Source organism: Pseudophryne corroboree, chromosome 3 (genome assembly GCF_028390025.1).
Source record: "Pseudophryne corroboree isolate aPseCor3 chromosome 3, aPseCor3.hap2, whole genome shotgun sequence".
Lineage (NCBI taxonomy): Eukaryota > Metazoa > Chordata > Amphibia > Anura > Myobatrachidae > Pseudophryne > Pseudophryne corroboree.
Genome location: NC_086446.1, coordinates 806464121 through 806485532, shown reverse-complemented (window position 1 = coordinate 806485532; position 21412 = coordinate 806464121). Strand labels below are relative to the sequence as shown.

At 51.7% G+C, this 21412-nt stretch overlaps 1 protein-coding gene across 1 annotated transcript in view; it reads left to right on the top strand.

Annotated features, from left to right (window-relative positions):
- The window catches only part of INPP5F (inositol polyphosphate-5-phosphatase F), a 277691-nt gene that overhangs the window by 128150 nt on the left and 128129 nt on the right, over window positions 1-21412 (top strand). Inside the window, exons 9-10 of the mRNA XM_063962697.1 lie at window positions 11909-11976; window positions 12054-12178. Coding sequence (XP_063818767.1) covers window positions 11909-11976; window positions 12054-12178 — 193 coding nt within the window. The remainder of the gene's footprint in view (window positions 1-11908; window positions 11977-12053; window positions 12179-21412) is intronic.

The following is a 21412-nucleotide window of genomic DNA, read 5'->3' as shown; positions in this document are numbered from 1 at the left end:
ATTATACGCAGCAGTGACAGCGCAGCAGGAGGCGTCTATTACACACAGCAGTGACAGCGCAGCAGGAGGCGTCTATTATACACAGCAGTGACAGCGCAGCAGGAGGCGTCTATTATATGCAGCAGTGACAGCGCAGCAGGAGGCGTCTATTACACACAGCAGTGACAGCGCAGCAGGAGGCGTCTATTATACACAGCAGTGACAGCGCAGCAGGAGGCGTCTATTACACGCAGCAGTGACAGCGCAGCAGGAGGCGTCTATTATATGCAGCAGTGACAGCGCAGCAGGAGGCGTCTATTACACACAGCAGTGACAGCGCAGCAGGAGGCGTCTATTACACGCAGCAGTGACAGCGCAGCAGGAGGCGTCTATTACACGCAGCAGTGACAGCGCAGCAGGAGGCGTCTATTATATGCAGCAGTGACAGCGCAGCAGGAGGCGTCTATTACACACAGCAGTGACAGCGCAGCAGGAGGCGTCTATTATATGCAGCAGTGACAGCGCAGCAGGAGGCGTCTATTACACGCAGCAGTGACAGCGCAGCAGGAGGCGTCTATTATATGCAGCAGTGACAGCGCAGCAGGAGGCGTCTATTACACACAGCAGTGACAGCGCAGCAGGAGGCGTCTATTACACACAGCAGTGACAGCGCAGCAGGAGGCGTCTATTATACACAGCAGTGACAGCGCAGCAGGAGGCGTCTATTATATGCAGCAGTGACAGTGCAGCAGGAGGCGTCTATTACACGCAGCAGTGACAGCGCAGCAGGAGGCGTCTATTACACACAGCAGTGACAGCGCAGCAGGAGGCGTCTATTATATGCAGCAGTGACAGCGCAGCAGGAGGCGTCTATTATATGCAGCAGTGACAGCGCAGCAGGAGGCGTCTATTACACGCAGCAGTGACAGCGCAGCAGGAGGCGTCTATTACACACAGCAGTGACAGCGCAGCAGGAGGCGTCTATTATATGCAGCAGTGACAGCGCAGCAGGAGGCGTCTATTATATGCAGCAGTGACAGCGCAGCAGGAGGCGTCTATTATACACAGCAGTGACAGCGCAGCAGGAGGCGTCTATTACACGCAGCAGTGACAGCGCAGCAGGAGGCGTCTATTACACACAGCAGTGACAGCGCAGCAGGAGGCGTCTATTACACACAGCAGTGACAGCGCAGCAGGAGGCGTCTATTACACGCAGCAGTGACAGCGCAGCAGGAGGCGTCTATTACACACAGCAGTGACAGCGCAGCAGGAGGCGTCTATTATATGCAGCAGTGACAGCGCAGCAGGAGGCGTCTATTACACGCAGCAGTGACAGCGCAGCAGGAGGCGTCTATTATATGCAGCAGTGACAGCGCAGCAGGAGGCGTCTATTATATGCAGCAGTGACAGCGCAGCAGGAGGCGTCTATTATATGCAGCAGTGACAGCGCAGCAGGAGGCGTCTATTACACGCAGCAGTGACAGCGCAGCAGGAGGCGTCTATTATATGCAGCAGTGACAGCGCAGCAGGAGGCGTCTATTATATGCAGCAGTGACAGCACAGCAGGAGGCGTCTATTACACGCAGCAGTGACAGCGCAGCAGGAGGCGTCTATTACACGCAGCAGTGACAGCGCAGCAGGAGGCGTCTATTACACACAGCAGTGACAGCGCAGCAGGAGGCGTCTATTACACGCAGCAGTGACAGCGCAGCAGGAGGCGTCTATTATATGCAGCAGTGACAGCGCAGCAGGAGGTGTCTATTATATGCAGCAGTGACAGCGCAGCAGGAGGCGTCTATTACACACAGCAGTGACAGCGCAGCAGGAGGCGTCTATTATATGCAGCAGTGACAGCGCAGCAGGAGGCGTCTATTACACGCAGCAGTGACAGCGCAGCAGGAGGCGTCTATTACACGCAGCAGTGACAGCGCAGCAGGAGGCGTCTATTATATGCAGCAGTGACAGCGCAGCAGGAGGCGTCTATTACACACAGCAGTGACAGCGCAGCAGGAGGCGTCTATTATATGCAGCAGTGACAGCGCAGCAGGAGGCGTCTATTACACGCAGCAGTGACAGCGCAGCAGGAGGCGTCTATTACACGCAGCAGTGACCGCAGCAGGAGGCGTCTATTACACACAGCAGTGACAGCGCAGCAGGAGGCGTCTATTACACACAGCAGTGACAGCGCAGCAGGAGGCGTCTATTACACGCAGCAGTGACAGCGCAGCAGGAGGCGTCTATTATATGCAGCAGTGACAGCGCAGCAGGAGGCGTCTATTATATGCAGCAGTGACAGCGCAGCAGGAGGCGTCTATTACACGCAGCAGTGACAGCGCAGCAGGAGGCGTCTATTATATGCAGCAGTGACAGCGCAGCAGGAGGCGTCTATTATATGCAGCAGTGACAGCGCAGCAGGAGGCGTCTATTATATGCAGCAGTGACAGCGCAGCAGGAGGCGTCTATTACACGCAGCAGTGACAGCGCAGCAGGAGGCGTCTATTATACACAGCAGTGACAGCGCAGCAGGAGGCGTCTATTACACGCAGCAGTGACAGCGCAGCAGGAGGCGTCTATTACACACAGCAGTGACAGCGCAGCAGGAGGCGTCTATTATATGCAGCAGTGACAGCGCAGCAGGAGGCGTCTATTACACGCAGCAGTGACAGCGCAGCAGGAGGCGTCTATTACACGCAGCAGTGACAGCGCAGCAGGAGGCGTCTATTACACGCAGCAGTGACAGCGCAGCAGGAGGCGTCTATTATATGCAGCAGTGACAGCGCAGCAGGAGGCGTCTATTACACGCAGCAGTGACAGCGCAGCAGGAGGCGTCTATTATATGCAGCAGTGACAGCGCAGCAGGAGGCGTCTATTATATGCAGCAGTGACAGCGCAGCAGGAGGCGTCTATTATATGCAGCAGTGACAGCGCAGCAGGAGGCGTCTATTATATGCAGCAGTGACAGCGCAGCAGGAGGCGTCTATTATATGCAGCAGTGACAGCGCAGCAGGAGGCGTCTATTATATGCAGCAGTGACAGCGCAGCAGGAGGCGTCTATTACACGCAGCAGTGACAGCGCAGCAGGAGGCGTCTATTATACACAGCAGTGACAGCGCAGCAGGAGGCATCTATTATATGCAGCAGTGACAGCGCAGCAGGAGGCGTCTATTACACGCAGCAGTGACAGCGCAGCAGGAGGCGTCTATTATATGCAGCAGTGACAGCGCAGCAGGAGGCGTCTATTATACACAGCAGTGACAGCGCAGCAGGAGGCGTCTATTATATGCAGCAGTGACAGCGCAGCAGGAGGCGTCTATTACACGCAGCAGTGACAGCGCAGCAGGAGGCGTCTATTATATGCAGCAGTGACAGCGCAGCAGGAGGCGTCTATTACACACAGCAGTGACAGCGCAGCAGGAGGCGTCTATTACACACAGCAGTGACAGCGCAGCAGGAGGCGTCTATTATACACAGCAGTGACAGCGCAGCAGGAGGCGTCTATTATACACAGCAGTGACAGCGCAGCAGGAGGCGTCTATTATATGCAGCAGTGACAGCGCAGCAGGAGGGCGTCTATTACACACAGCAGTGACAGCGCAGCAGGAGGCGTCTATTATATGCAGCAGTGACAGCGCAGCAGGAGGCGTCTATTATACACAGCAGTGACAGCGCAGCAGGAGGCGTCTATTACACGCAGCAGTGACAGCGCAGCAGGAGGCGTCTATTATATGTAGCAGTGACAGCGCAGCAGGAGGCGTCTATTACACACAGCAGTGACAGCGCAGCAGGAGGCGTCTATTATATGCAGCAGTGACAGCGCAGCAGGAGGCGTCTATTACACGCAGCAGTGACAGCGCAGCAGGAGGCGTCTATTATATGCAGCAGTGACAGCGCAGCAGGAGGCGTCTATTACACGCAGCAGTGACAGCGCAGCAGGAGGCGTCTATTATACACAGCAGTGACAGCGCAGCAGGAGGCGTCTATTATATGCAGCAGTGACAGCGCAGCAGGAGGCGTCTATTACACGCAGCAGTGACAGCGCAGCAGGAGGCGTCTATTACACACAGCAGTGACAGCGCAGCAGGAGGCGTCTATTATACACAGCAGTGACAGCGCAGCAGGAGGCGTCTATTACACGCAGCAGTGACAGCGCAGCAGGAGGCGTCTATTATATGCAGCAGTGACAGCGCAGCAGGAGGCGTCTATTACACGCAGCAGTGACAGCGCAGCAGGAGGCGTCTATTACACACAGCAGTGACAGCGCAGCAGGAGGCGTCTATTACACGCAGCAGTGACAGCGCAGCAGGAGGCGTCTATTATATGCAGCAGTGACAGCGCAGCAGGAGGCGTCTATTATATGCAGCAGTGACAGCGCAGCAGGAGGCGTCTATTATACACAGCAGTGACAGCGCAGCAGGAGGCGTCTATTATATGCAGCAGTGACAGCGCAGCAGGAGGCGTCTATTATACACAGCAGTGACAGCGCAGCAGGAGGCGTCTATTACACGCAGCAGTGACAGCGCAGCAGGAGGCGTCTATTACACGCAGCAGTGACAGCGCAGCAGGAGGCGTCTATTATATGCAGCAGTGACAGCGCAGCAGGAGGCGTCTATTATATGCAGCAGTGACAGCGCAGCAGGAGGCGTCTATTATACACAGCAGTGACAGCGCAGCAGGAGGCGTCTATTATATGCAGCAGTGACAGCGCAGCAGGAGGCGTCTATTATATGCAGCAGTGACAGCGCAGCAGGAGGCGTCTATTATACACAGCAGTGACAGCGCAGCAGGAGGCGTCTATTATATGCAGCAGTGACAGCGCAGCAGGAGGCGTCTATTATATGCAGCAGTGACAGCGCAGCAGGAGGCGTCTATTACACGCAGCAGTGACAGCGCAGCAGGAGGCGTCTATTATATGCAGCAGTGACAGCGCAGCAGGAGGCGTCTATTATATGCAGCAGTGACAGCGCAGCAGGAGGCGTCTATTACACACAGCAGTGACAGCGCAGCAGGAGGCGTCTATTACACGCAGCAGTGACAGCGCAGCAGGAGGCGTCTATTATATGCAGCAGTGACAGCGCAGCAGGAGGCGTCTATTACACTCAGCAGTGACAGCGCAGCAGGAGGCGTCTATTACACGCAGCAGTGACAGCGCAGCAGGAGGCGTCTATTACACACAGCAGTGACAGCGCAGCAGGAGGCGTCTATTACACACAGCAGTGACAGCGCAGCAGGAGGCGTCTATTACACGCAGCAGTGACAGCGCAGCAGGAGGCGTCTATTATATGCAGCAGTGACAGCGCAGCAGGAGGCGTCTATTATATGCAGCAGTGACAGCGCAGCAGGAGGCGTCTATTATATGCAGCAGTGACAGCGCAGCAGGAGGCGTCTATTATATGCAGCAGTGACAGCGCAGCAGGAGGCGTCTATTATATGCAGCAGTGACAGCGCAGCAGGAGGCGTCTATTATATGCAGCAGTGACAGCGCAGCAGGAGGCGTCTATTACACACAGCAGTGACAGCGCAGCAGGAGGCGTCTATTATATGCAGCAGTGACAGCGCAGCAGGAGGCGTCTATTATACAGCAGCAGTGACAGCGCAGCAGGAGGCGTCTATTACACACAGCAGTGACAGCGCAGCAGGAGGCGTCTATTACACGCAGCAGTGACAGCGCAGCAGGAGGCGTCTATTACACGCAGCAGTGACAGCGCAGCAGGAGGCGTCTATTATATGCAGCAGTGACAGCGCAGCAGGAGGCGTCTATTATATGCAGCAGTGACAGCGCAGCAGGAGGCGTCTATTATATGCAGCAGTGACAGCGCAGCAGGAGGCGTCTATTACACACAGCAGTGACAGCGCAGCAGGAGGCGTCTATTACACGCAGCAGTGACAGCGCAGCAGGAGGCGTCTATTATATGCAGCAGTGACAGCGCAGCAGGAGGCGTCTATTATATGCAGCAGTGACAGCGCAGCAGGAGGCGTCTATTATATGCAGCAGTGACAGCGCAGCAGGAGGCGTCTATTACACACAGCAGTGACAGCGCAGCAGGAGGCGTCTATTATATGCAGCAGTGACAGCGCAGCAGGAGGCGTCTATTATACACAGCAGTGACAGCGCAGCAGGAGGCGTCTATTATATGCAGCAGTGACAGCGCAGCAGGAGGCGTCTATTATATGCAGCAGTGACAGCGCAGCAGGAGGCGTCTATTATATGCAGCAGTGACAGCGCAGCAGGAGGCGTCTATTACACGCAGCAGTGACAGCGCAGCAGGAGGCGTCTATTACACACAGCAGTGACAGCGCAGCAGGAGGCGTCTATTATACACAGCAGTGACAGCGCAGCAGGAGGCGTCTATTATATGCAGCAGTGACAGCGCAGCAGGAGGCGTCTATTACACGCAGCAGTGACAGCGCAGCAGGAGGCGTCTATTACACGCAGCAGTGACAGCGCAGCAGGAGGCGTCTATTACACGCAGCAGTGACAGCGCAGCAGGAGGCGTCTATTACACGCAGCAGTGACAGCGCAGCAGGAGGCGTCTATTACACGCAGCAGTGACAGCGCAGCAGGAGGCGTCTATTACACACAGCAGTGACAGCGCAGCAGGAGGCGTCTATTACACACAGCAGTGACAGCGCAGCAGGAGGCGTCTATTATACACAGCAGTGACAGCGCAGCAGGAGGCGTCTATTATATGCAGCAGTGACAGCGCAGCAGGAGGCGTCTATTACACGCAGCAGTGACAGCGCAGCAGGAGGCGTCTATTATATGCAGCAGTGACAGCGCAGCAGGAGGCGTCTATTACACGCAGCAGTGACAGCGCAGCAGGAGGCGTCTATTACACACAGCAGTGACAGCGCAGCAGGAGGCGTCTATTATATGCAGCAGTGACAGCGCAGCAGGAGGCGTCTATTACACGCAGCAGTGACAGCGCAGCAGGAGGCGTCTATTATATGCAGCAGTGACAGCGCAGCAGGAGGCGTCTATTACACGCAGCAGTGACAGCGCAGCAGGAGGCGTCTATTATATGCAGCAGTGACAGCGCAGCAGGAGGCGTCTATTACACACAGCAGTGACAGCGCAGCAGGAGGCGTCTATTATATGCAGCAGTGACAGCGCAGCAGGAGGCGTCTATTACACACAGCAGTGACAGCGCAGCAGGAGGCGTCTATTATATGCAGCAGTGACAGCGCAGCAGGAGGCGTCTATTATATGCAGCAGTGACAGCGCAGCAGGAGGCGTCTATTACACGCAGCAGTGACAGCGCAGCAGGAGGCGTCTATTACACACAGCAGTGACAGCGCAGCAGGAGGCGTCTATTATATGCAGCAGTGACAGCGCAGCAGGAGGCGTCTATTACACACAGCAGTGACAGCGCAGCAGGAGGCGTCTATTATATGCAGCAGTGACAGCGCAGCAGGAGGCGTCTATTATATGCAGCAGTGACAGCGCAGCAGGAGGCGTCTATTACACACAGCAGTGACAGCGCAGCAGGAGGCGTCTATTATATGCAGCAGTGACAGCGCAGCAGGAGGCGTCTATTACACACAGCAGTGACAGCGCAGCAGGAGGCGTCTATTACACGCAGCAGTGACAGCGCAGCAGGAGGCGTCTATTATATGCAGCAGTGACAGCGCAGCAGGAGGCGTCTATTATACACAGCAGTGACAGCGCAGCAGGAGGCGTCTATTATATGCAGCAGTGACAGCGCAGCAGGAGGCGTCTATTATACACAGCAGTGACAGCGCAGCAGGAGGCGTCTATTACACGCAGCAGTGACAGCGCAGCAGGAGGCGTCTATTATACGCAGCAGTGACAGCGCAGCAGGAGGCGTCTATTATACACAGCAGTGACAGCGCAGCAGGAGGCGTCTATTATATGCAGCAGTGACAGCGCAGCAGGAGGCGTCTATTATATGCAGCAGTGACAGCGCAGCAGGAGGCGTCTATTATATGCAGCAGTGACAGCGCAGCAGGAGGCGTCTATTACACACAGCAGTGACAGCGCAGCAGGAGGCGTCTATTATATGCAGCAGTGACAGCGCAGCAGGAGGCGTCTATTACACACAGCAGTGACAGCGCAGCAGGAGGCGTCTATTACACGCAGCAGTGACAGCGCAGCAGGAGGCGTCTATTATATGCAGCAGTGACAGCGCAGCAGGAGGCGTCTATTATACACAGCAGTGACAGCGCAGCAGGAGGCGTCTATTATATGCAGCAGTGACAGCGCAGCAGGAGGCGTCTATTATACACAGCAGTGACAGCGCAGCAGGAGGCGTCTATTACACGCAGCAGTGACAGCGCAGCAGGAGGCGTCTATTATACGCAGCAGTGACAGCGCAGCAGGAGGCGTCTATTATACACAGCAGTGACAGCGCAGCAGGAGGCGTCTATTATATGCAGCAGTGACAGCGCAGCAGGAGGCGTCTATTATATGCAGCAGTGACAGCGCAGCAGGAGGCGTCTATTATATGCAGCAGTGACAGCGCAGCAGGAGGCGTCTATTATATGCAGCAGTGACAGCGCAGCAGGAGGCGTCTATTACACGCAGAGTGCTGGTGTCTGGATATTATAGTGATTATATAGAGCAGAGTGCGGCAGGACAGAGTGCTGGTGTCTGGATATTATAGTGATTATATAGAGCAGAGTGCGGCGGGGCAGAGTGCTAGTGTCTGGATATTATAGTGATTATATAGAGCAGAGTGCGGCAGGGCAGAGTGCTGGTGTCTGGATATTATAGTGATTATATAGAGCAGAGTGCGGCAGGGCAGAGTGCTGGTGTCTGGACATTATAGTGATTATATAGAGCAGAGTGCGTCAGGGCAGAGTGCTGGTGTCTGGACATTATAGTGATTATATAGAGCAGAGTGCGGCAGGGCAGAGTGCTGGTGTCTGGACATTATAGTGATTATATAGAGCAGAGTGCGGCAGGACAGAGTGCTGGTGTCTGGACATTATAGTGATTATATAGAGCAGAGTGCTGGTGTCTGGACATTATAGTGATTATATAGAGCAGAGTGCGGCAGGGCAGAGTGCTGGTGTCTGGACATTATAGTGATTATATAGAGCAGAGTGCGGCAGGACAGAGTGCTGGTGTCTGGACATTATAGTGATTATATAGAGCAGAGTGCGGCAGGACAGAGTGCTGGTGTCTGGACATTATAGTGATTATATAGAGCAGAGTGCGGCAGGGCAGAGTGCCGGTGTCTGGACATTATAGTGATTAAATAGAGCAGAGTGCGGCAGGACAGAGTGCTGGTGTCTGGCCATTATAGTGATTATATAGAGCAGAGTGCTGGTGTCTGGACATTATAGTGATTATATAGAGCAGAGTGCGGCAGGACAGAGTGCTGGTGTCTGGACATTATAGTGATTATATAGAGCAGAGTGCGGCAGGACAGAGTGCTGGTGTCTGGACATTATAGTGATTATATAGAGCAGAGTGCTGGTGTCTGGACATTATAGTGATTATATAGAGCAGAGTGCGGCAGGGCAGAGTGCTGGTGTCTAGACATTATAGTGATTATATAGAGCAGAGTGCGGCAGGGCAGAGTGCTGGTGTCTGGATATTATAGTGATTATATAGAGCAGAGTGCGGCAGGGCAGAGTGCTGGTGTCTGGATATTATAGTGATTATATAGAGCAGAGTGCGGCGGGGCAGAGTGCTAGTGTCTGGATATTATAGTGATTATATAGAGCAGAGTGCGGCAGGGCAGAGTGCTGGTGTCTGGATATTATAGTGATTATATAGAGCAGAGTGCGGCAGGGGAGAGTGCTGGTGTCTGGACATTATAGTGATTATATAGAGCAGAGTGCGGCAGGGCAGAGTGCTGGTGTCTGGACATTATAGTGATTATATAGAGCAGAGTGCGGCAGGGCAAAGTGCTGGTGTCTGGATATTATAGTGATTATATAGAGCAGAGTGCGGCAGGGCAGAGTGCTGGTGTCTGGACATTATAGTGATTATATAGAGCAGAGTGCGGCAGGGCAGAGTGCTGGTGTCTGGACATTATAGTGATTATATAGAGCAGAGTGCGGCAGGGCAGAGTGCTGGTGTCTGGACATTATAGTGATTATATAGAGCAGAGTGCGGCAGGGCAGAGTGCTGGTGTCTGGACATTATAGTGATTATATAGAGCAGAGTGCGGCAGGACAGAGTGCTGGTGTCTGGACATTATAGTGATTATATAGAGCAGAGTGCTGGTGTCTGGACATTATAGTGATTATATAGAGCAGAGTGCGGCAGGGCAGAGTGCTGGTGTCTGGACATTATAGTGATTATATAGAGCAGAGTGCGGCAGGACAGAGTGCTGGTGTCTGGACATTATAGTGATTATATAGAGCAGAGTGCGGCAGGACAGAGTGCTGGTGTCTGGACATTATAGTGATTATATAGAGCAGAGTGCTGGTGTCTGGACATTATAGTGATTATATAGAGCAGAGTGCGGCAGGGCAGAGTGCTGGTGTCTGGAGATTATAGTGATTATATAGAGCAGAGTGCGGCAGGACAGAGTGCTGGTGTCTGGACATTATAGTGATTATATAGAGCAGAGTGCGGCAGGGCAGAGTGCTGGTGTCTGGACATTATAGTGATTATATAGAGCAGAGTGCGGCAGGACAGAGTGCTGGTGTCTGGCCATTATAGTGATTATATAGAGCAGAGTGCTGGTGTCTGGACATTATAGTGATTATATAGAGCAGAGTGCGGCAGGGCAGAGTGCTGGTGTCTGGACATTATAGTGATTATATAGAGCAGAGTGCTACAGGGCAGAGTGCTGGTGTCTGGACATTATAGTGATTATATAGAGCAGAGTGCGGCAGGGCAGAGTGCTGGTGTCTGGACATTATAGTGATTATATAGAGCAGAGTGCGGCAGGGCAGAGTGCTGGTGTCTGGACATTATAGTGATTATATAGAGCAGAGTGCTGCAGGGCAGAGTGCTGGTGTCTGGATATTATAGTGATTATATAGAGCAGAGTGCGGCAGGGCAGAGTGCTGGTGTCTGGATATTATAGTGATTATATAGAGCAGAGTGCGGCAGGGCAGAGTGCTGGTGTCTAGACATTATAGTGATTATATAGAGCAGAGTGCGGCAGGGCAGAGTGCTGGTGTCTGGATATTATAGTGATTATATAGAGCAGAGTGCGGCAGGGGAGAGTGCTGGTGTCTGGACATTATAGTGATTATATAGAGCAGAGTGCGGCAGGGCAGAGTGCTGGTGTCTGGACATTATAGTAGTGATTATATAGAGCAGAGTGCTGCAGGGCAGAGTGCTGGTGTCTGGATATTATAGTGATTATATAGAGCAGAGTGCGGCAGGGCAGAGTGCTGGTGTCTAGACATTATAGTGATTATATAGAGCAGAGTGCGGCAGGGCAGAGTGCTGGTGTCTGGATATTATAGTGATTATATAGAGCAGAGTGCGGCAGGGGAGAGTGCTGGTGTCTGGACATTATAGTGATTATATAGAGCAGAGTGCGGCAGGGCAGAGTGCTGGTGTCTGGACATTATAGTGATTATATAGAGCAGAGTGCGGCAGGGCAGAGTGCTGGTGTCTGGACATTATAGTGATTATATAGAGCAGAGTGCTGGTGTCTGGACATTATAGTGATTATATAGAGCAGAGTGCGGCAGGGCAGAGTGCTGGTGTCTGGACATTATAGTGATTATATAGAGCAGAGTGCTGGTGTCTGGACATTATAGTGATTATATAGAGCAGAGTGTGGCAGGGCAGAGTGCTGGTGTCTGGACATTATAGTGATTATATAGAGCAGAGTGCTGGTGTCTGGACATTATAGTGATTATATAGGGCAGAGTGCTGGTGTCTGGACATTATAGTGATTATATAAAGCAGAGTGCGGCGGGGAGAGTGCTGGTGGACGGATATTACAGGGATTCTCGTTACTGGTCACAGTAATTGTGCATTTCCTCTCTCTAGGTGAGACAGAAACCAACCCGTACTTCTGCTTGCATTTTAATCAGGAGCTGGAAGTCTACAAGAAGCAGGTGGGTTCCGCTCCAGTGTTTCCTATGTCGGCTTTCGGTCACCTCTCCTATCCATTCTGTCTTGTTGACGTTTGCAGGTTCTTCTTAATCTGGTGGACCAGACAGGCCGGGAAAAGATCATCGGGGATGCTTATCTGAAGCAGGTCTTAATGTTCAACTGCCCGAACCTCACATACGTGACCTTTGACTTCCACGAGCACTGGTAAGATGTCCGAGAAGCCGTGGTCACTTATCTCACACTTGTATGACCAATGCCTATGAAGCAGCTCACTGGCGGCCCAGCAGTGGTAATTCCCCAGAGATTGCGGCATCACCCCCGCGCTGCAGAGTGATCACCTGGCGTGGGGCTCAGTATTGTCCTCACGCTGAGGATTGCGCCATCTGCAGTCACAGAAGCTGCGTCCGGGACCTGTCTGTCTAGTGACGTTGGCGCTATTACTTGTCAGTGGAGCATTACCAGAAATTGCTCGCTGCGCCCTCTGGAGAGTATGAACAGATTACACCTTTATCAGCATTAATGCGCAGATAACACTGAATTATACATAATGTACCACAGCTGAATGATACAATGACCAATCAACAACAAAGCCACTTACAGGGAGATGTACTAAGCAGTGAAAAGAGTATAGAAGTGAGCGGGTGGAGAAGTTGTGGTTAGCCCTGAATACGGATGTTTTCTGCGACAAAGCCACAAAAATGGGCCTGAGAATCACAAGTGATATAATCAGCTCCACCTGCAGATCTTTTTAAATGTGTCAGTGAGTAATGAATACCCCTGTGCACCTGCTGGTTGACCTGGAAAACATGACCTGTTGGAGGTACTTGAGGACCGAATTTGGGAAACACTGGTGAAGAGGGAGAAGAGCAGGTCCTAGGTAGGCTCAGATAGGGAAGGGAAGACGGGGGGAATGCAGTCAGGAGTAGGTGCAGAAACGGAGAGGTTGGTGAGCTAGGAGGTAAACCAGGAGAGGTATGTGTCACAGAGGCCGATGTAATGGGAGGTTTGCAAGACAAGAGGTAGGTCAGTTTCCGTAGAGAGTGAGAGGCAGGTTGACGTGGGCTGAGGACTGAGGAATCTTTACAACAAAAGCAAGAGTGGAGATAGGGCCTTATTTAGAGAGAGCAGAGGAGGGGGGGGGGGGGTCAGGGGGGATAATGATTTAGTGATGTGTGGAGGGGAAAGTAAAGCGCAGGAGGGGAAAGTAAAGCGCAGGAGGGGTATGAAGGTGGCAATAGGGGGTTACAGGAGACCCTTGCAGAAGGGCTGTTCAGAGAGTGACAGAAGTGTAAGAGCAGAGAATGAATCTGTATGAGAGGCAGTCAGCAGTATGTTAGGCGCTGGGTGGCGGCTATTCCCAGTATGTACAGGTGTGTCCTCTTACATCTTTACACCGTGCGCTATAAGCCGAGTTACACATGAGTGCCGTGTCATTCTGTAGCGCCAAGCGTCTTTTTTTTTTTTTTTGTGCAGTATTTTTTCTGCGAAAATGCGTCTTAGACGCAACGTAATGCAGTATGACGCACGAGCAGCGTCTGCTAAGTAAACTGATACTCTGTGTGTGACTGTGACTGTATTTGCATACAGACTGCTATGCTACAGTGTGTTCCTGATCGTGGCATTTCAGATGCAGATACAGCCGCTGTTACACACACAATATAGACATGCAGCATATCATTTTAATCAGCAGCTTGTGCGTTTTATTGCATTACATTGTGTCTAAGACGCAATTTTTTAGGAATAAAACGAAAAAAAAAAAAAAAGACTTTCAGCACTACTAAGTATCGTCACGTCATGGCGCAAAGTGAAAGGCTGCTCAGCGTGACTGCAGCACGGATGTAAGAGGACACATCTGTAGGGTAACACTGGCCGCTGCTCAGTGCAGGCCTTACACATTCATGCACACCAGTTGTGGTCTGATTACACCAGGTTTATGTGGTCACTTGTGACCTATTGTCGCTGAAGATTTGGGTGTGTAACATTTGGTCTGTGCAGTATATAATTGGCTTCCAATTATTATGACCACAACTCCTGTAATTCCCTGTCTCCCAGTATCCAGTGTGGGTGTCCCGGAGCCAGTAACGTGTCTCAGGACTGGCCCTATCAGAACAAAGGACCTCACTCTATGAAAGTCCTTGTTCCGTCTATTGTGTGTCCTACTAACAGGACAGGAAACTCTAATGATAGCGTTGGTCTGTGTGCGGTATATTCTCCTCCTTGTCCTGCCATAGGCTGAATGTAATAAATCCCTACTGACCGCTGTTAGTGCTGTGTATCTGTGGGTGGAAGAATCCCTACTGACCGCTGTTAGTGCTGTGTATCTGTGGGTGGAAGAATCCCTACTGACGCTGTTAGTGCTGTGTATCTGTGGGTGGAAGAATCCCTACTGACCGCTGTTAGTGCTGTGTATCTGTGGGTGGAAGAATCCCTACTGACCGCTGTTAGTGCTGTGTATCTGTGGGTGGAAGAATCCGTACTGACCGCTGTTAGTGCTGTGTATCTGTGGGTGGAAGAATCCCTACTGACCGCTGTTAGTGCTGTGTATCTGCGGGTGGAAGAATCCCTACTGACCGCTGTTAGTGCTGTGTATCTGCGGGTGGAAGAATCCCTACTGACCGCTGTTAGTGCTGTGTATCTGTGGGTGGAAGAATCCCTACTGACCGCTGTTAGTGCTGTGTATCTGTGGGTGGAAGAATCCCTACTGACCGCTGTTAGTGCTGTGTATCTGTGGGTGGATGAATCCCTACTGACCGCTGTTAGTGCTGTGTATCTGTGGGTGGAAGAATCCCTACTGACCGCTGTTAGTGCTGTGTATCTGAGGGTGGAAGAATCCCTACTGACCGCTGTTAGTGCTGTGTATCTGCGGGTGGAAGAATCCCTACTGACCGCTGTTAGTGCTGTGTATCTGCGGGTGGAAGAATCCCTACTGACCGCTGTTAGTGCTGTGTATCTGTGGGTGGAAGAATCCCTACTGACCGCTGTTAGTGCTGTGTATCTGTGGGTGGAAGAATCCCTACTGACTGCTGTTAGTGCTGTGTATCTGTGGGTGGAAGAATCCCCTCTGACCGCTGTTAGTGCTGTGTATCTGTGGGTGGAAGAATCCCTACTGACCGCTGTTAGTGCTGTGTATCTGTGGGTGGAAGAATCCCTACTGACCGCTGTTAGTGCTGTGTATCTGTGGGTGGAAGAATCCCCTGACCGCTGTTAGTGCTGTGCATCTGTGGGTGGAAAAATCCCTACTGACCGCTGTTAGTGCTGTGTATCTGTGGGTGGAAGAATCCCCTCTGACCGCTGTTAGTGCTGTGTATCTGTGGGTGGAAGAATCCCTACTGACCGCTGTTAGTGCTGTGTATCTGCGGGTGGAAGAATCCCTACTGACCGCTGTTAGTGCTGTGTATCTGTGGGTGGAAGAATCCCCTGACCGCTGTTAGTGCTGTGTATACGTGAGTGGAATAATCCCTACTGACCGCTGTTAGTGCTGTGTATCTGTGGGAAGAAGAATCCCCTCTGACCGCTGTTAGTGCTGTGTATCTGTGGGTGGAAGAATCCCTACTGACTGCTGTTAGTGCTGTGTATCTGTGGGTGCAAGAATCTCTACTGACCGCTGTTAGTGCTGTGTATCTGTGGGTGGAAGAATCCCTACTGATCGCCGTTAGTGCTGTGTATCTGTGGGTGGAAGAATCCCTACTGACGCTGTTAGTGCTGTGTATCTGTGGGTGGAAGAATCCCTACTGACCGCTGTTAGAGCTGTGTATCTGTGGGTGGAAGAATCCCTACTGATCGCCGTTAGTGCTGTGTATCTGTGGGTGGAAGAATCCCTACTGACGCTGTTAGTGCTGTGTATCTGTGGGTGGAAGAATCCCTACTGACCGCTGTTAGAGCTGTGTATCTGTGGGTGGAAGAATCCCTACTGACCGCTGTTAGTGCTGTGTATCTGCGTGTGGAAGAATCCCTACTGACCGCTGTTAGTGCTGTGTATCTGCGGTTGGAAGAATCCCTACTGACCGCTGTTAGTGCTGTGTATCTGTGGGTGGAAGAATCCCTACTGACCGCTGTTAGTGCTGTGTATCTGCGTGTGGAAGAATCCCTACTGACCGCTGTTAGTGCTGTGTATCTGCGGTTGGAAGAATCCCTACTGACCGCTGTTAGTGCTGTGTATCTGTGGGTGGAAGAATCCCTACTGACCACTGTTAGTGCTGTGTATCTGTGGGTGGAAGAATCCCTACTGACTGCTATTAGTGATGTGTATCTGTGGGTGGAAGAATCCCATCTGACTGCTATTAGTGATGTGTATCTGTGGGTGGAAGAATCCCTACTGACCGCTGTTAGTGCTGTGTATATGTGGGTGTAAGAATCCCTACTGACCGCTGTTAGTGCTGTGTATCTGTGGGTGGAAGAATCCCCTCTGACCGCTGTTAGTGCTGTGTATCTGTGGGTGGAAGAATCCCTACTGACTGCTGTTAGTGCTGTGTATATGTGGGTGTAAGAATCCCTACTGACCGCTGTTAGTGCTGTGTATCTGTGGGTGGAAGAATCCCCTCTGACCGCTGTTAGTGCTGTGTATCTGTGGGTGGAAGAATCCCTACTGACCGCTGTTAGTGCTGTGTATATGTGGGTGCAAGAATCCCTACTGATCGCCGTTAGTGATGTGTATCTGTGGGTGGAAGAATCCCTACTGACCGCTGTTAGTGCTGTGTATCTGTGGGTGGAAGAATCCCTCTGACCGCTGTTAGTGCTGTGTATCTGTGGGTGGAAGAATCACTACTGACGCTGTTAGGGCTGTGTATCTGTGGGTGGAAGAATCCCTACTGACCGCTGTTAGTGCTGTGTATCTGTGGGTGGAAGAATCCCTACTGACCGCTGTTAGTGCTGTGTATCTTTGGTGGAAGAATCCCTACTGACCGCTGTTAGTGCTGTGTATCTGTGGGTGGAACAATCCCTACTGACCGCTGTTAGTGCTGTGTATCTGTGGGTGGAAGAATCCCTACTGACGCTGTTAGTGCTGTGTATCTGTGGGTGGAAGAATCCCTACTGACGCTGTTAGTGCTGTATATCTGTGGGTGGAAAAATCCCTACTGACCGCTGTTAGTGCTGTGTATCTGTGGGTGGAAGAATCCCTACTGACCGCTGTTAGTGCTGTGTATCTGTGGGTGGAAGAATCCCTACTGACCGCTGTTAGTGCTGTGTATCTGTGGGTGGAAGAATCCCTACTGACCGCTGTTAGTGCTGTGTATCTGCGTGTGGAAGAATCCCTACTGACCGCTGTGTATCTGCGGTTGGAAGAATCCCTACTGACCGCTGTTAGTGCTGTGTATCTGTGGGTGGAAGAATCCCTACTGACCGCTGTTAGTGCTGTGTATCTGTGGGTGGAAGAATCCCTACTGACCGCTGTTAGTGATGTGTATCTGTGGGTGGAAGAATCCCTACTGACTGCTATTAGTGCTGTGTATCTGCGGGTAGAAGAATCCCTACTGACCGCTGTTAGTGCTATGTATCTGTGGGTGGAAGAATCCCCTGACCGCTGTTAGTGCTGTGTATACGTGGGTGGAAGAATCCCTACTGACCGCTGTAAGTGCTGTGTATCTGTGGGTGGAAGAATCCCCTCTGACCGCTGTTAGTGCTGTGTATCTGTGGGTGGAAGAATCCCTACTGACCGCTGTTAGTGCTGTGTATACGTGGGTGGAAGAATCCCTACTGACCGCTGTTAGTGCTGTGTATCTGTGGGTGGAAGAATCCCTACTGACCGCTGTTAGTGCTGTGTATCTGTGGGTGGAAGAATCCCTACTGACCGCTGTTAGTGCTGTGTATATGTGGGTGCAAGAATCCCTACTGACCGCTGTTAGTGCTGTGTATCTGTGGGTGGAAGAATCCCTACTGACCGCTGTTAGTGCTGTGTATCTGTGGGTGGAAGAATCCCTACTGACCGCTGTTAGTGCTGTGTATATGTGGGTGCAAGAATCCCTACTGACCGCTGTTAGTGCTGTGTATCTGTGGGTGGAAGAATCCCTACTGATCGCCGTTAGTGATGTGTATCTGTGGGTGGAAGAATCCCTACTGACTGCTATTAGTGATGTGTATCTATGGGTGGAAGAATCCCTACTGACCGCTGTTAGTGCTGTGTATCTGTGGGTGGAAGAATCCCTACTGACCGCTGTTAGTGCTGTGTATCTGTGGGTGGAAGAATCACTACTGACCGCTGTTAGTGCTGTGTATCTGTGGGTGGAAGAATCCCTACTAACCGCTGTTAGTGCTGTGTATCTGTGGGTGGAAGAATCCCTACTGACGCTGTTAGTGCTGTGTATCTGTGGGTGGAAGAATCCCTCTGACCGCTGTTAGTGCTGTGTATCTGTGGGTGGAAGAATCCCTCTGACCGCTGTTAGTGCTGTGTATCTGTGGGTGGAAGAATCACTACTGACGCTGTTAGGGCTGTGTATCTGTGGGTGGAAGAATCCCTACTGACCGCTGTTAGTGCTGTGTATCTGTGGGTAGAAGAATCCCTACTGACCGCTGTTAGTGCTGTGTATCTTTGGGTGGAAGAATCCCTACTGACCGCTGTTTGTGCTGTGTATCTGTGGGTGGAAGAATCCCTACTGACCGCTGTTAGTGCTGTGTATCTGTGGGTGGAAGAATCCCTACTGACCGCTGTTAGTGCTGGGTATCTGTGGGTGGAAGAATCCCTACTGACCGCTGTTAGTGCTGTGTATCTGTGGGTGGAAGAATCCCTACTGACCGCTGTTAGTGCTGTGTATCTGCGTGTGGAAGAATCCCTACTGACCGCTGTTAGTGCTGTGTATCTGCGGTTGGAAGAATCCCTACTGACCGCTGTTAGTGCTGTGTATCTGTGGGTGGAAGAATCCCTACTGACCGCTTTTAGTGCTGTTTATCTGTGGGTGGAAGAATCCTTACTGATCGCCGTTAGTGCTGTGTATCTGTGGGTGGAAGAATCCCTACTTACTGCTATTAGTGATGTGTATCTGTGGGTGGAAGAATCCCTACTGACTGCTATTAGTGATGTGTATCTGTGGGTGCAAGAATCCCTACTGACCGCTGTTAGTGCTGTGTATCTGGGTGGAAGAATCCCTACTGACCGCTGTTAGTGCTGTGTATCTGTGGGTGGAAGAATCCCTACTGACCTTTGTTAGTGCTGTGTATCTGTGGGTGGAAGAATCCCTACTGACCGCTGTTAGTGCTGTGTATCTGTGGGTGGAAGAATCCCTACTTACGCTGTTAGTGCTGTGTATTTGTGGGTGGAAGAATCCCTCTTACCGCTGTTAGTGCTGTGTATCTGTGGGTGGAAGAATCCCTATTGACGCTGTTAGTGCTGTGTATCTGTGGGTGGAAGAATCCCTACTGACCGCTGTTAGTGCTGTGTATCTGTTGGTGGAAGAATCTCTGCTGACCGCTGTTAGTGCTGTGTATCTGTGGGTGGAAGAATCCCCTCTGACCGCTGTTAGTGCTGTGTATCTGTGGGTGGAAGAATCCCTACTGACCGCTGTTAGTGCTGTGTATCTGCGTGTGGAAGAATCCCTACTGACCGCTGTTAGTGCTGTGTATCTGTGGGTGGAAGAATCCCTACTGACCGCTTTTAGTGCTGTTTATCTGTGGGTGGAAGAATTCCTACTGACCGCTGTTAGTGCTGTGTATCTGCGGGTGGAAGAATCCCTACTGACCGCTGTTAGTGCTGTGTATCTGTGGGTGGAAGAATCCCTACTGACTGCTGTTAGTGCTGTGTATCTGTGGGTGGAAGAATCCCCTCTGACCGCTGTTAGTGCTGTGTATCTGTGGGTGGAAGAATCCCTACTGACCGCTGTTAGTGCTGTGTATCTGTGGGTGGAAGAATCCCTACTGACCGCTGTTAGTGCTGTGTATCTGTGGGTGGAAGAATCCCCTGACCGCTGTTAGTGCTGTGTATCTGTGGGTGGAAGAATCCCCTCTGACCGCTGTTAGTGCTGTGTATCTGTGGGTGGAAGAATCCCTACTGACCGCTGTTAGTGCTGTGTATCTGCGGGTGGAAGAATCCCTACTGACCGCTGTTAGTGCTGTGTATCTGTGGGTGGAAGAATCCCCTGACCGCTGTTAGTGCTATGTATACGTGGGTGGAAGAATCCCTACTGACCGCTGTTAGTGCTGTGTATATGTGGGTGGAAGAATCCCCTCTGACCGCTGTTAGTGCTGTGTATCTGTGGGTGGAAGAATTCCTACTGACCGCTGTTAGTGCTGTGTATCTGTGGGTGGAAGAATCCCTACTGACTGCTGTTAGTGCTGTGTATCTGTGGGTGCAAGAATCCCTACTGACAGCTGTTAGTGCTGTGTATTTGTGGGTGGAAGAATCCCTACTGACCGCTGTTAGTGCTGTGTATCTGTGGGTGGAAGAATCCCTACTGACCACTGTTAGTGCTGTGTATCTGCGGGTGGAAGAATCCCTACTGACCGCTGTTAGTGCTGTGTATCTGCGGTTGGAAGAATCCCTACTGACCGCTGTTAGTGCTGTGTATCTGTGGGTGGAAGAATCCCTACTGACCGCTTTTAGTGCTGTTTATCTGTGGGTGGAAGAATTCCTACTGACCGCTGTTAGTGCTGTGTATCTGCGGGTGGAAGAATCCCTACTGACTGCTATTAGTGATGTGTATCTGTGGGTGGAAGAATCCCTACTGACTGCTATTAGTGATGTGTATCTTTGGGTGGAAGAATCCCTACTGACCGCTGTTTGTGCTGTGTATCTGTGGGTGGAAGAATCCCTACTGACCGCTGTTAGTGCTGTGTATCTGTGGGTGGAAGAATCCCTACTGACCGCTGTTAGTGCTGTGTGTCTGTGGGTGGAAGAATCCCTACTGACTGCTGTTAGTGCTGTGTATCTGTGGGTGGAAGAATCCCCTCTGACCGCTGTTAGTGCTGTGTATCTGTGGGTGGAAGAATCCCTACTGACCGCTGTTAGTGCTGTGTATCTGTGGGTGGAAGAATCCCTACTGACCGCTGTTAGTGCTGTGTGTCTGTGGGTGGAAAAATCCCCTGACCGCTGTTAGTGCTGTGTATCTGTGGGTGGAAGAATCCCCTCTGACCGCTGTTAGTGCTGTGTATATGTGGGTGGAAGAATCCCTACTGACCGCTGTTAGTGCTGTGTATATGTGGGTGGAAGAATCCCTACTGACCGCCGTTAGTGCTGTGTATCTGTGGGTGGAAGAATCCCTACTGACTGCTGTTAGTGCTGTGTATCTGTGGGTGGAAGAATCCCCTCTGACAGCTGTTAGTGCTGTGTATTTGTGGGTGGAAGAATCCCCTCTAACCGCTGTTAGTGCTGTGTATATGTTGGTGGAAGAATCCCTACTGACCGCTGTTAGTGCTGTGTATTTGTGGGTGGAAGAATCCCTACTGACCGCTGTTCGTGCTGTGTATTTGTGGGTGGAAGAATCCCTACTGACTGCTGTTAGTGCTGTGTAT